At 46.4% G+C, this 15,619-nt stretch overlaps 1 protein-coding gene across 1 annotated transcript in view; it reads right to left on the reverse strand.

Annotated features, from left to right (window-relative positions):
* Rme-8 (receptor mediated endocytosis 8) overlaps positions 1 to 15,619 on the reverse strand; it is a 39,065-nt gene that overhangs the window by 14,851 nt on the left and 8,595 nt on the right. The window contains 23 exon segments of the mRNA XM_074097217.1: positions 339 to 530; positions 1,793 to 1,983; positions 2,358 to 2,493; positions 2,801 to 2,986; positions 3,398 to 3,599; positions 4,376 to 4,527; positions 5,318 to 5,482; positions 5,564 to 5,684; positions 6,623 to 6,825; positions 7,293 to 7,467; positions 7,814 to 7,914; positions 8,097 to 8,256; positions 9,002 to 9,210; positions 9,818 to 9,941; positions 9,943 to 9,995; positions 10,449 to 10,625; positions 10,823 to 10,943; positions 10,945 to 10,998; positions 11,000 to 11,049; positions 11,410 to 11,476; positions 11,478 to 11,545; positions 11,714 to 11,921; positions 12,614 to 12,783. Coding sequence (XP_073953318.1) covers positions 339 to 530; positions 1,793 to 1,983; positions 2,358 to 2,493; positions 2,801 to 2,986; positions 3,398 to 3,599; positions 4,376 to 4,527; positions 5,318 to 5,482; positions 5,564 to 5,684; positions 6,623 to 6,825; positions 7,293 to 7,467; positions 7,814 to 7,914; positions 8,097 to 8,256; positions 9,002 to 9,210; positions 9,818 to 9,941; positions 9,943 to 9,995; positions 10,449 to 10,625; positions 10,823 to 10,943; positions 10,945 to 10,998; positions 11,000 to 11,049; positions 11,410 to 11,476; positions 11,478 to 11,545; positions 11,714 to 11,921; positions 12,614 to 12,783 — 3,285 coding nt within the window.

The raw sequence follows: 15,619 nt of genomic DNA on the forward strand, positions 1-15,619 counted from the left end.
ACACAATTTGACTTGAGGTGAAACAAAAACTACAGTAGACAAGTGATGAAACATTCAATACAATCCGTAAAGACGTCGTTATATACTTAAGTAAAAAAACTCGTGGCTTCTTTTTACGATGTTCGCTACGCTCTCATCGTAACCCGCGCCACTCGCCATTAATCCCAGTTATATTCGTACAACTGTTGCATAAAATAATATTTTGACCCCCTGTTTCACCATTCATTAATTTTATGCGACAGACATCTGTGATGTCGTTCGTCTGTTTGTTTTGTCCATATAGACAAACAGAATCACATTTATCTGTGGGGGTAAAACCACCCGTGTAGTATAGTTACCGGTCGTCGCAGCAGCGGCACGATGTCCCCGCTGAGCTGCGGCAGCTGCGCGCACAGCTCCCGGCAGGCGGGGAACTGCGCGGCCACCGCGAAGCAACGCGCGCAGTGCGCACACACCGCCGCCGCCACCTCGCCGGGCGCCGTCGCCGCGCCCAGCACCGCCACGCAGCGGGACAGCGCCTCGTGGAGGACCTGCGCGCATAAAACGCTTCATTATATGCTCATTAAATAGCGGGGTCGTGCGCGGGCGGAGTCTCATGTTCATATACAGCCACCTAAATAGTTCCGCCGCGCTCCCGATCCGCACCCTGTGTGTTTTGGGCCGATGTAAAAAGCTTTTCTCAAACATGACATGAAATATTGACATTGTGTTACAAATAATAGGCAGAGAAGTATCGCGCTGCAGGCGCTGTGACTCGCCTGCCTGCGCGCGGTCACTCTAGCGGCCTGCAAAGAGATTTCATACAACCTTGCAGGCCGCTGGCCAGCAATGCGACCGTCTTTTGTTTCAACGCGTGCTCTGCGACACGCACGCGGCCCACGCCCAGCAACACCACAGCACGCACAGCAGCAGCGCCAGCAGCCAGCGCGACACGCGCGTACACAACACCGCGACCAGACTAGCGCCCCGCCAGCTAAATTCCTTGTTTTTTTATTTTATTTCATGTCATGTTTGAGAAAAGCATTATACAAGCCTCGGCCGTAACGTGGAGTTGCCCGCCTCACATCCCGATCCGTCTATATCTGCTTGGCCGGCAACCCCCTACTTCCCGGCCTCTACAGTAATTCACTATTACTAAGCGCCTTTATAGAAAATCACATTGTAGTCGCTACACGTGTGTGAGCCACGTCGCATAGGGTGTAGTTATTGTACGACCTGGACAATGCTCGACCGATTTTGTACGACCTGATAATTCAATCACATGTCACTTGGAACACGGGTCGAGCTTTATCACCCTGTACCGATAATGTTCAGGATGCTATTGGACAACCTGATTTTGTACGACCTAATAATCAGAGCACACTTTTGACAGCAAGCAATCGATTCGCAAGATTGATCATGTTCTTCGTGTACACCGAATATTAATAAATTTAATAGAAAATAACTTAATTTGGTCCTGGCGCTTCGCCGGCCGCTGCCGCGGCACGCTCGCTACGCTCGCTCGGCTCGCGCATTGTGGTCACAATTGGACCTAACACAACCTAACACAAAACTATGGTCATTCGATTCGATTGGATTTCGATTATAACGACTTACAATAACAGGTCGAGCATTAACAGGCCGAGCAAAAATTTGGACACCCTAATAATGCACAACCTAATATTGTACGACTTGATAATTCTAATCCAAAATGAGTTCGTATTATCAGGTCGTACAGTGATGGCTGAGCAGTACAGGGTCGAGCATTACTGGTCCCCGTCGCATACACAGCTACTCGACGCCCCCCCCTCACCTGCAGCCCCCCCTCGCGGCGCAGCTCCTCTGCGTTGAGCGCGGAGCAGCGCACAGTGGCGTGCGCCAGCTGGCAGGCGGCCGGCAGCAGCCCCGCGCTGTCTCGCTCCGCGAACAGCTGTTCCGCGCCCGCTTCCAGCCGCGCCGTGCTCAGCAACTGCGGGTAGCCCGCGTACTTGTATGGCGCCAGCACTGCACACCAACAGAAAAATCGCTTTTATACGTCTATACATTATGTATAGGTACAGATTCAATTATATTGGTCGATAACTCGGTCAATTTACAGCGTGAAGGTCTCCACGCAGACGGAATAGCGACTGGTGAAACCCGAATGCAGGTAAAGCAGTTGCAGTGGCCAGCGTTATGGAAATCTTTCGTACCCCACATACGGGCCCTATCGACCAATGAAAACGGTTCCCCCTAATACGGGCCCTATGGCATGCGTTATGAAGTTCTCCCGTACCCCGCTTAATTCTAAAATGGGTCGCCGCCGTCTGTAAATGTCACAGACTATCCGCTGCCACATCAAGACAGGCGCCCCAGAACCAACGGTACCCGCGACTCACCATCAGAATATCGGTTGAACAGTATGGTCTGCGTGCGCAGGATGAGCACGATATTGTTCGCGTTCGGCCCGTCGCCGGTCCACACGTTGCGGCTGCATAGAAACTCGTACGCCTGGTTCACAGCCTCGAAGCGATCCTGAACAAATAGTATGATAATATTACAAAGACGAAATAGAAGAAATATTACTTATTTTCATCTCTGATTTACCGATTGTCGGGATGACCATAAAAACTGAGATTGCACGTCGGGACTCATAGTATAGAGTATTTCTATCAGTCAGAGAGAGGAGAGGGGAGGGGAGAGAACCCTGACGGCTGAATAAATAAGCAAAAAAACTACCAATAATAACGCTTCGTAGTTTTGAGCCGTGCGGGTTCGTTTTGATATTATTATAGCTTGAATGTTGAGTAGGTCGCGTCCATCAACGGCGGTTTGCACTTACCCGGCCCTCAGGGTTTTTGTCCGGATGGTACTGCTGCGCGAGCCGGTAGTAAGCCTTCCGGACGGCGGCCTCGTCCCGCTGTCCGGTCAGCCCGAGCGCCGCGTACGCTTCGCTCGCAGTCATCGACGGAGGTTTCTTCTCTACTTCGCGCCGCCATGCTTCTAGAACGTCTTTTAGGAGTTGCACCTGGGGATATATTATATGATAATGTCAATTTACGCTTTACATTACGAAGCCGGTAGAGTAACGTGTGATAAGTTGGCGATTTGACACTATAATGTACCGTCATTAATGGCATCATTATCACCAGCCTATCACGTCCCACTCTCAGAATGCTCTCTCAGAATGATGGCTTGAGATAGATTGCTTGGGCTAAAATCGGCTAAGTTGTTTCTAAGCGTAACTTACAATGACTTTTTATTGTACACCAGAAATAGTACGCCCAATCCCAGCCGTATTCGGCTACAGCGACTACTTTCTACTGATGACAGCGACACTGGTGTGCTCTCAGGGGACTGAGGTACCCGATCTTTGCAATGAATGTGCGACAGTGAACTTAACTAAACACATACGTCAACACCAACACTATGTACGCACTGGTTCAGGAATGGGCCAATCAGGGAACTTCTGCGTATCGCACAGGTGTCGCAGATAGAACATGTTGCAGAACAGCTCGTGCTGCAGTTGCGGGTAGCAGACGGCAGGGATGGCTAAGTACGGGTAGCGGGCCGCGATGTTGGCGCGCAGGCGCGGCGTGAACTCGCCGATGTGCGCCGACACTTTCATTATTAGCATACGTCTGGAAAAATACACGCTGTCTTTTAACACACTTTTAAGGCCACAACATAGGGTGGAAGTGAAAAAAAATACATCTCCACTTTACGTATGTAAGCCGTGGTGGCCTAGTGGTTTGACCTATCGCCTCTCAAACAGAGGGTCGTGGGTTCAAACCCCGGCTCGCACCTCTGAGTTTTTCGAAATTCATGTGCGGAATTACATTTGAAATTTACCACGAGCTTTGCGGTGAAGGAAAACATCGTGAGGAAACCTGCACAAACCTGCGAAGAAATTCAATGGTGCGTGTGAAGTTCCCAATCCGCACTTGGCCGCGTGGGAACTATGGCCAAGCCCTCTTGTTCTGAGAGGAGGCCTGTGCCCAGCAGTGGGACGTATATAGGCTGGGATGATGATGACTTTACGTATGTGGGAGGTACACTAAAAAATGGTATTTATTGTTTATTTTACCACTGTCAGCGTGACAGATAATGTATATTCATGCCAAATTACAGCTTTCTAGTACTAACGGCCTCTGAGCTTAGCCCCGGACAGACAGACTAATGGAGAGACATGGCGAAACTATAAGGGTTCCTAGTTGACTACGGAACACTTTTTGTGTGACACTGCTTTCGCGCAATTATTACTATTTATTTATTTTCTATTAATTACTAGCTGTTGCCCGGGGCTTCGCTCCCGTTCTAAGTTTTCTAAATTTTCTTCCATAAAAACCTTCTCCTTGAAATAACGAACACAGCTAAAAAATTATTAGCGAAAATGCTCTTTTGAATCTGCCTGTACCTCATCTCCGAGTTCCATATGGCCTCGGGCGTGTCCCACTCGCCGAGGAATATCTGCGCGAACTTGTCGGCGCCGTGGTTCTCCAGGTAGCACACCATGGCTTCCGGCAGCAGCTGGCCCAGGATCGAGCGCTGCATGATGTCCGAACTCGTCTGGGACAAACAATGATTTTAAATAAATTTATAAAATTAGTTTCCATTAAAAATTTCATTACAAATACAAGTTTTTTTCTGCTGACTTTTAGTTGACTATACTTGCATTGCCATCCAATTTCCAAATGTATACCAAATTTCAAGTCAATCCGGCTGTGGGTATTTTATATTGATATGTATGCGGGTAGATAGAATCCATACTAATATTATAAATGCGAAGTGTTTGTATGTTTGTCCGTCTTTCACGGCGAAACGGAGCGACGACGGATCGACGTGATTTTTGGCATAGAGATAGTTTATGGGCCAAAGAGTAACATAGGCTACTTTTTATTCCGGAAAAATGCACAGTCCCCGAGGGAACGGCGCGCGATAATCGAATTCCACGCGGACGAAGCCGTGGGCAAAAGCAAGTACTAGAATAAAGCAGTCTAAGCTCAACCTTGGTGTATTACTTATGCGTTTTGGTCCCATTATCTGATATGGCGCAGTCGGTAGGATTTGAACCGAAGGCCCAGGAATCTGATTTCCAGTCAGAAACCCAGAACACTGACCACTGGTGGTGGGTGAAAATGAACAGGGCAAATTTGTAAAAAATAAAATACTACACAATGATAGAACAACAGGATTTGTGAATAGGCTGTTACTGAACCATAGAGATACGTCTTTAGAGAGAGAGAGAGAGGGAGTGGGAGAGTGTGAAATAGAGAGAGAGAGGGAGAGGGAGTGGGAGAGTGTGAAATAGAGAGAGAGAGGAGGTGTGTTAAAAATACATGAATTCAATTTTATGTACCTGGTCAGCGCGGAAGGCCTGTTTCATATGCGTGAGCCGCAGGAACCTCGCGATGGGTAGCAGGTTCGAGCCTGTGTACAGCAGCATGAAGTAGAACACGCCGGTCAGGTACAGCTTTGATATCTCCGGGTTATCTTGCATCACCTCGTAGAGAAGAGTTGCGACCTTTGAATTAACGGAAAGTTTGTTGACTGAGTTATCAAAGACTTGACTGAGTTATCAAAGTCCAGCCTAATTTTTTGGTACCTTCTCAACGAGCACGGGGTCAAATGTCAGCAGCAGTTGGACGACGTGCGCTAGACAAGCCGGCTCGGTCAGCAGGCGCTTCACTTTCGGCAACGGCCGGATCACCGCGTCCTCTTCATCCCTATCGACAAAAAGTGAATGGCAAATGTGAATATGGGTTATACAAGCACTCGCAGACGGCCAAGACAGGCTCAGCCCGGTTTGGTATCTGATAGACAGCTCTCGTCCAGCACGGCGGGCCCGCGCGCCGCCAGCGTCCAGCGCAGCTGCGGCACGGCGCCCCGCCCACGCAGCGCCAGTTGTACGGAATGTCGAGGGCCTGGCTCGGGCAGCACTCACCTGCTGGGGTAGTACTGCGCGGCGGTGACCAGCAGGTCCAGCACGGTGGCCGCCAGCGCGCTCTCGTCCAGCACGGCGGGCCCGCGCGCCGCCAGCGTCCACCGCAGCTGCGGCACGGCGCCCCGCCCACGCAGCGCCAGTTGTACGGAATGTCGAGGGCCTGGCTCGGGCAGCACTCACCTGCTGGGGTAGTACTGCGCGGCGGTGCCCAGCAGGTCCAGCACGGTGGCCGCCAGCGCGCTCCCGTCCAGCACGGCGGGCCCGCGCGCCGCCAGCGTCCACCGCAGCTGCGGCACGGCGCCCCGCCCACGCAGCGCCAGTTGTACGGAGTGTCGAGGGCCTGGCTCGGGCAGCACTCACCTGCTGGGGTAGTACTGCGCGGCGGTGACCAGCAGGTCCAGCACGGTGGCCGCCAGCGCGCTCTCGTCCAGCACAGCGGGCCCGCGCGCCGCCAGCGTCCACCGCAGCTGCGGCACGGCGCCCCGCCCACGCAGCGCCAGTTGTACGGAGTGTCGAGGGCCTGGCTCGGGCAGCACTCACCTGCTGGGGTAGTACTGCGCGGCGGTGACCAGCAGGTCCAGCACGGTGGCCGCCAGCGCGCTCTCGTCCAGCACGGCGGGCCCGCGCGCCGCCAGCGTCCAGCGCCGCTGCGGCACGGCGCCCCGCCCACGCAGCGCCAGTTGTACGGAGTGTCGAGGGCCTGGCTCGGGCAGCACTCACCTGCTGGGGTAGTACTGCGCGGCGGTGACCAGCAGGTCCAGCACGGTGGCCGCCAGCGCGCTCTCGTCCAGCACGGCGGGCCCGCGCGCCGCCAGCGTCCAGCGCAGCTGCGGCACGGCGCCCACGCAGCGCCAGCCCTCCATGCTGTTAGCCCAGCACTTCGTCTTGTTGTTTATCTCGCCGCTTTTGTACAGCTCTTTTAGCTGAAATAATAATTATGTGTCACAGAGGAACCGCCATCTGCGTTCTGAACAAGGAATATTTCGCAAAGCTCTGCGCCACAACCGTAAACAAACCTCCATGCCGTCAGGTCTCTTTATAGTTTGTCGCTTATGACATATTATTTGTAACAAAAAATATGATATTTCATCCACAGTAACGATAGAGCTATATTTCCAAAAAAAATGATTGAAACAATATTATAACTTTGACATTTGCGTCACGTTAGTGACTGGTTAAATAACTAAATGAGCCAATCGCAAACGGTCTTGTTACGTCAAAGAGACCTCTCGATACTAATGTCATTAACAATATTACGCCTGTCAAAAAACCTTCATTGTCGAAAATTAAAACTTTGCTAAGTTATTTTAGGAAATATTTTTTTTAGAAACCAAACAGACAGCTGTCAAACTTGGACATTTTAGAAAGTCTAACCTCCCACCCCCCTTACCTGCTGGAAGCTGACAGGCCCCTTCCTCTCGACCTTGCCTTGTTGTTCTATGTTGTAGTACCACTCGCGATCGCCGGCGTCGGTGCGGGCGGCGCCCTCTATCACGTTGCTCTGAGCCGGCACCATGGCTCGCGTTGTGTGTAAGTGTGCTAGCGTCATTAGGTCTACTAGAATTCTAGAACAATAGACGAGAATTTGAGATGACTGGGCTGGCAATTAGAATTAACAAAAAGTTTGAAAATAACAAAATGAAACTAAGATTTCAATTGTACAAATTGAAGTCTGTTACTTGTAACACTTATTTGGAGTATAATAAATATTTTTTTATTAATTTATTACTATAAAGATTGTCTTTTTTTTTGAGAAATTGTTGAATTCATAAATATTATGTTATGAAACAAACCTAAATTATAATCCTTACTGAACCCGTGTGAGAACTATAGCTGAAGCCCTTGAGAGGAAGCCTGTGCCCAGCAGTGGGACTTATATAGGCTGGGATATGGCTGGAATGATGAATTTACCTTATACCGTTCCATTCCAAAATTTCGCTAACATTTCTTTTGTGTAAGATCAATTTGGATAGAAACTGAACGAGTCTGTCCCTTTCCGTTCTGTCGACTGTCTGTAACAAAATAAATTGGAATATAAATATTATTTCTCAAATCACTTGGCAGAAATTGGAGAGGAAATACCGTAAAAATAAACACAAATAATAAAAAAATCAAATGATGATGAAATTACAAATTTAAAACAGTGAAAACAAACACCCAAACTAACAATGGTATAAGCAAATTATCATCTTACCCTGTCTAACATCTGCACGATGCATTTGGTGTCGGCGAAAGGTCCTATGTCCTCATAATAGCGCCCATACACTATAGTCATGGCTTGAAGACACATACACTTCATTTCAACCTTCGTCGTCGATAGGAAACGGTGGTACAGGTCGTTGAAAAATTCGTATCTAGAACAAGAGACATTCTGTATAATAATACGAAAATAAATCAAACTGATAGTTAACTGGTTTTTAATAGTGCCTAAAAATGTAAAAGCATGTGGAAATCTAATATATTATAAAAACTACCATACCTACTATAATATATTAATATCTCAAAGTTTGTCAATTGTGTTATGTTTCTTTTCTTTTGTACAATAAAGAGTTTACATACATACATACATAATTATTTCTAAGTACCCCGAAAGACGTATTACTTTTTATTTTTACCTAATCGCCATAATACCGGTGGTGGACCTGTGAACCTGTCGCGGTTGGACAAGAAAACGACGGAAGAGGTCTTCGAGCATATCTGCGAGGCAGTTAGAAGTCAGTTAAGGGGATCCGAGTTGTTTATACACCCGCTCGAATCTAACAGAGCTAACAATCTTCGCTGTTTTAGACCCCAAGTTCCGGCTAAGCACCAGCAAATGTTCCTGCAGTCCGACTTCTGGCCAGATAGTGTGGTTTTCCGGCGCTTTAGAGAAGCAAATATGAAAATCGGGTCCTGCCGTTTTGTCAAATGAAAATCACTTGCACTAAAGTCACAGTGCTATTGAAAACCACTGACATACGCGTACCAGCTATAACTAGCGTGGAGTGGGCCAATTCCAGGGTAGGCAGCTGGTAGTTTGCGCCTGCAGCCATAGCGAAGCTGCCTATATATGTATGCGTAAACAATAACACTAATACCTCTGACAGAAGAAAGACTTACGATTTCCTTATAGGGCTATCATCATTGTCCCGCTGCTCCAGCAGTATCCTCAAATAGTAGTCCCCAATCTTGACTTCGTTCTGCAGACACTGGTAATGCACCTCCAGCTCCGCGTGGTTCCAGGAGGTGAGAGTAGCGCCGGCCACCTCCCGGTCGGAGGTGAACGCCCGGAGCTCGTTCTCTAAAGCGCTTCGGAGTTCTTCGCGAGTCTGTAGAAGATGCAAGGTGTTAGGTGGTGAAGGAGATAAATTGTCGTTCATGTTATGTGTAAGGGAAAGCTGATTGTATATAATTACAAACTGAAAATCTCCACACATAGATAATTTTCTAGTGTACGATAGCAAAAGCAATCCTAAAAATAACCTAACTATATAAATAATTATAAAATTCGTCTAATTCTTGTGGCCTTTCCTAGGTGGACTTTATTCCATCATGTCACAAGAACAGCAGGTGCAGGTGGTAGGACCTTGTGTAAGGTCCGCCCGGATTGCTACCACCATCTTGCTCGCTAATCCTGCCGTGAAGCAACAGTGCTTGCACTGTTGTGTTTCGGCGTGGAGAGTATGACAGCCGGTGAAATTACTGGCACGTGAGGTATCCCATCTTAGGCCTCTAGGTTGGCAACGCGTCTGCGATACCCCTGGTGTTGCAGATGTTTATGGGCGGTGGTGATCTCTTACCATCAGGAGACCCACTTGCTCGTTTGCCATCCATTAGAATAAAAAAAAAAAAAAAAACAGCAACCCTCAAATCTGCGAGGTGGAAGTCGATATCTATGGAGAGGGGGACGTGCCAGTTTAAATGCTCTATGCTTACGGTGTGGTTCCAAATGAGGTTAGGCAGCGCGTGGTCCCTGTGGAACTGGTAGTAGAACAGCGGCCAGTTGGCGGTGGACTTGGCGCGTGCAGCACGACTCCGCTCGCGCGCCGTCCGCGCAGCGGGACGCGCCGAGCCCCCGCGCAGCCCAGTGTTGCAGGGCCAGTTGGGCGTAGTGCTGGAAACATTGTAAATTGAATGCACGCGCCGCTAAAGATGCTAATGACCGAACCAAGTCAGACGGCGAATGGCTGCTTCACCACAGACAAAATAATGATCGCATTAAACAATCAATAAAAGCGTTGGAGTCGATAAGCGGAATCAGTTCCGATATCGGAGCTGGAGATATTGAATCAAGTCACTCGAGGAGACTCACTCAAGGAGGAGTGATGAATCTCTATTAATCAATCAAACTTTCGACGCTGGGATTATGAAAAACTTGAAGATTGCGGTATTCCTTCAACTTTAAACTCTCTATTTATCTGAATAACATAGGTTTATTTACTGACGCTATTGCACCACAATTAGGAAATCATTGATTAGGTATAACGCGTCGGGGCGCGTTGCTAGTTATTCATAAAACCGTGAGTACCCTGACCCTGTCCCCTAGACATTGTCCTTAGGAACCAACCTCTAGATGTTTCTCGACGTATTTGACCTGCCGCTCGAGCGCCTCCCAGTGCGGCGCGCGCTGCTTTATCGTGGCCTGCGCCAGCTCCAGGTTGTCTCTCTCATCGATCTTCTCAGCTTCGATGGCGGCCGCTGGCGGCGCCTCTGTCGACTCCAGGAATGCCAGGAGGCCGGAGGGCTGGGGGAATTGGAATATTACAACGTGAACTTCCTGTTACGTACAGTCAGCAGCAGAAGTGGATGAGCGGTTATGGTGCTGAAAATCACTCACGCTAATACTTGCGTTACTCTAGTATTTAGGATTATAAGATAATGGAGCTAGTGGGTCTGGACAGTCATATGTCGCGATGAAACGATCTCTTTATAAGTGACCACCATGATCCTCCGCAGCAGCGCGTACGCCGGCGCGTGGCCGACCAGCCACAGCGCGACCAGATGCCGCGCCAAGTCTCTGTGGTGCAGCCTCGCACCCGCATACAGCGCCGTCAACAAGTGTAGGCAATGAATCGGCCAGGGCCAAAGTCTGCTGCACACCCATGCACGTTCATCCACAGCGCTCGGAGCACAAGCCCGGCGCCTTTCACTATCTCATTCAGATGGGGCTTTTCATCGCTTGTAACAACATCAAGAACAATTTTGTTTTGTTGTTCCAAAATCAACGCCATTTTTCTTCACGTATCGATATTGTACATTGTGGAACGTTTTTCGAAATCCCACATTCTATGTCTAGGGCAATAGCGAGAGTGCCGCTCCAGAGCACAGCGAAGGATTAAAAGCGCCATCCGGAATATTAATTTTGTCGTATGATTAGTGTTAATAAATATAAAACACTCAAATCAACGAACTGTTTTTTTTTAATAGTTATAAATACAAACAAAGCAAACTGGATGTAATTCGTCACAATAAAATAAGTTAATCACAACCCGGCTCTTATTGCGTCAAGTAAAACTGGTGCTACTAACCTCAAACAGCTTGAACAGCACGCGTCCTCTATTGGCCACCATCTCCAGAAGCTGATCAAACTGCCGCCGTGGTTTCACTCAACGCACAGTAACGCAATAGCAACATCTGCCACTTTAGCGCGCCACTGCCAGCCGTCTGGAAAAATGTTTTCCTTCTCAATATATTTTATCCTGTGTAGCGAATATATGTAAATATTTTTTATTCTTTCTCCCTTTCTCTCTCATATAAATTTTAAAAACTAAAATGAAGTAAATAAAAGCAAGGACCTAGCCTTTAAGGCGTCTCAAACAAAAAAAAACTCACGACGTGATCCGCCCACATGGACAGCAGCGCCTCTAGGAACGCGGGCGTGGCGAGCATGCTGGCCTTATTGAGCTGTTCTTGGCGCAGGTCGGGCTCGCTGTGCATCGGCTGCATCAGCGCACAGGCCGCGTCCAGCGCCGCGTGCGAGCACGCCGCCGCGCCGCGACGCAGCGCGCCCGCCACCGCCGTGCCGATCCACTCGCGGAAACTGATACCAGGTCGTACAGAGGCGAACGTCAATCGTAATTTATTAAAGAAAAATACAAATAGATTATTTGTAATGAGGGTTTCCACAGAGGCGAAATACCGCTAGATGGCGTTAGTATCAAGAGGTCCATTTGACGGGTGACACTCTTTCCCGGCCCGGATAACACCGACATGGAAATACCGGCCCTGTTTTTTGTGTACACGCCCATAGAAACTGACAGGAGCTTCTATGGGCGTGTACGCGATATACACGGTCGGTATTTTCATCTCGGTATTATCCGGGCCGGGAAAGAGTGTCACCCCATTTGACGTTTGACGTTTGCTTGCGATTGGCTCATTTAATTATTTAACCAATCACGAGCAAACGTCAAACGTCAAACGGACATCACGAGACTAACGCCATCTAGCGATATTTCGCCTCTGTGAAAACCCTCATTGTATACCTACAAACAAATATACGAAAATTGCAAGTTAAATAAAAACTCGAGCCTTGTTTATTTAAACTTTTAAACTTACAAGACCTCTTGAAACTTGTTTGCTTCACGGCCTCGTAATACGTCCTTTCTGAACCTTGCACAAATTTTCTAGCAGATCTAAACTGGGTTTTGTAAAATTCCCACCGCAAGTTACTTCTACTTAGAAGGTAGGTACTGTTTGTTCAGAGCACCGCCTCCTGTGCTAGTAGTCACTCACCCGGGCAAGGCGGTGAACGCGGCGAAGCCGACCTTGCTGGCGCAGAGCCGGCGCAGCGCGTGGAACAGCGCCTCTAGCTCGCGCGGCGGCAAGTTGCTCGCCACGGCGCTGTTCACGAGCGCCGACAGAGCGCCCGTTATCAGTTTCTCTTTGTTCTCCGAGAACAGCCGCTGGAATCAACCGCCACAATAACAACCTGAAGCCTATTGTCTCACGCTCGCGATCGCATGCACCATCCCTTTCTACCCTCGTCTTATACCGTGTGACAGAAAGAAGTGGTGAAACGGTACCAAGCGTATTAAACAATAAGAACTCTGTCTGAACAGTGCAGATTCTGAAACGTAACCTGGCTCTATTTATGGTAATCCATAGCTTTAGAACTGCTTTCGTCACGATGAAAAATTAAACGATTTTGTTAAAAAAATGTACTGCCAAACTATTGTTTTCATAACAAGAATAATATGAAATTCTTACTAATGTTATAAACGCAATAGTAACTTTGTATGTCATCTTTTCACGTTCAAAGAGCTCAACCGATTTGGTAAAGTGACAGTAGAGGATATAACTGCTTAGTTTCCGGATGTGGTGATCAACTAATTTTCCGCAGACCAATCTCATTTTCTCAAAAACGAAGCTGTCATTCGTCTAATGTAATTAAACTACGTATAAAAGAAAAAACAACGAACGAATAGCCAGGTCTCAGCAGTGTTCATTTTCTCAGCAGACACAGTTTCAAGTTAGGGCCAGTACAATACTGTCTTATAGAGTGACTAGCAAATGTGTCTCTTCTAGTTTAGTAGTTTGTCGCTTTGTGCGTTTACTGCGTAGGTTAAAAAGGTACGCAACGCACAGACCTTAGCCACTTATGTTAGCCATGCAAGTAAATACATCGTGTGTTAATCACAGATGATTTTTTCATAAAATCAAATACTCAACAGAGAAATTAAAAATTTTCTGTCAACTACCATTTTCATGCCATTGAAATTCAAATCTAAACACCGTGTACGTAAATTTACAGTTGAATAAAAATTATGAATATAAAATATTCTATACTATTAACAGTTATTACATGAGACATTCTAACTAAATGATAATTTTATTGATAGACATATGATCATAATTTTATTTTTCGTGATATATTTACAAGAATCGTGACGTGACATGAATAGAATTAAAACTACATAATAAAGCCCACAATGTATCATCAGAATTGCAAATTACTAGTGCGTCTAGTTCTTAAATGTGTTAGGTTATGCCCAGTCACAACTACACGCGGCCAGCGGCACAAAGACTGTTTTCTCTGTTCATTGCACGGTCGAGACACTTGCAGCCCAGTGGTTACCTGGCAACACACGCAATGAATAGGAAACACACTCGTCGCGCCGTCTCGCTCGTACGTGTTAGTGGTCAGGACTTGATTGTGTCGTGGTCGTTCTGACAAGCTTACTACAAATATTAACCCCCTGTTTCACCATTCATTGATTAATTTAACGTGACAGATATCTGTGATTTCGTCTCTGTGTGTTATCTCCGAAATGAATAGACGGAGACGGCATCACATTTATCCATGAAACAAAATTTATCAATGAGTGGTGAAACAGGCCCTTAGAAGTTTGGATATGCTTTCGTAGCGAAAAAGTGTGTAGCAATGTTAGACGCTACGGCGCGGTACTGAGAAAGTAGCAACATCTCTTTCTGTCTTACGGTAATTGCGAACACTACGTTCTCTGTCATGATTCCAAATGAGTGAGCTCACTCAGTTCGGAGTTGTTTAATTCACATTTCGGCGCGTTCAAAGTATAGTAAGGGCGTATCTAAACTTCTAACTCTTTGGCTTACTAATACTAAAGCAACGACCACAACGAATATCGTTCCAACCTACGCACAACCAAAGACCATCCGCCCTCGTGAGATGCACCAGTTCTAATATTGTACTTAGACACTTATTCCTTAATAGTGGGTCCCAAAGGTTCAAAGATAAAATTAATAAATTATAAGGGAACTTACTAGATCCCATGTAAGAAACAGCCACAACAGGGGGCGGGCCTACAAGGCACAGAACATAATATGAATTGGCCCGGGTAAAACAAAACAGCAAAATAAATAAAACGCAACATAAAAATGGTGCAAAGCAATTATAAAGTTGTCTCTTTCAAATTAGATGGGTATTTTAAAATTATCTAATTTGTATGAGAATTTATTGTATTTAATGTAATGTGCTTAATTAACATAATAAAAGCTTGTAAAAATATAGGAAAACATAATAATAAAAAAACACCAAAAAAACTATAAAAATATGAAAAATATAAGGTAAGTAAATACTTTAATTATTAGTGATAAAAAAATACACTAAATTATGAAAAATACATATGTTTATCTAATCAAAAAGAGACATCTCAAAATACAGGCCAAGGCATTTATTTCTGCCCGGGCAAACTAAGTGAAACACAGTCAAGCCGGAAATTGTCCGCGGATTCTAAAAAAATATAATTACTACAAAAAACTGAAATTATCGGCATGCACTAAATAAGTATTTGGTGTTCTAAAAACTGACATAAGTAAAACATATGTTCAACGATCGTCTCAGTTTTTGTGGTAACACGAATAATGTTTCAAGAGCACGCAGACAAGTGTAATAAAAAAAATCTATTTCAGGTGCAAAATACATGAGAACAGAAGGTTATTCATTAATTATGCCTTTATTAGTACATCAGTTTAAGTTGTTGCACTTAGTTTGCTGATCTGTATGACGCAAAGCGACCGTAACAAGCAATACAAATGAAAATACATTTAAAGGATTAAACAACACATTGATTTTTTGTACATTCATTCATAGCACACAAATAAATATCGGAAATAAAATTCATAAAGGACATCCTGTAGTATTTTATATCACAAAGCATTTATGACCGGAGCTGCCTTTATCATCTCTGTAGTATTTTTTTCTGGGGCGAGATATACACATCTACTTTTATGTAAAAACGCAGCACGTTTCAATAAACTACA

Source organism: Choristoneura fumiferana, chromosome 14 (genome assembly GCF_025370935.1).
Source record: "Choristoneura fumiferana chromosome 14, NRCan_CFum_1, whole genome shotgun sequence".
Taxonomy (NCBI): Eukaryota; Metazoa; Arthropoda; class Insecta; order Lepidoptera; family Tortricidae; genus Choristoneura; species Choristoneura fumiferana.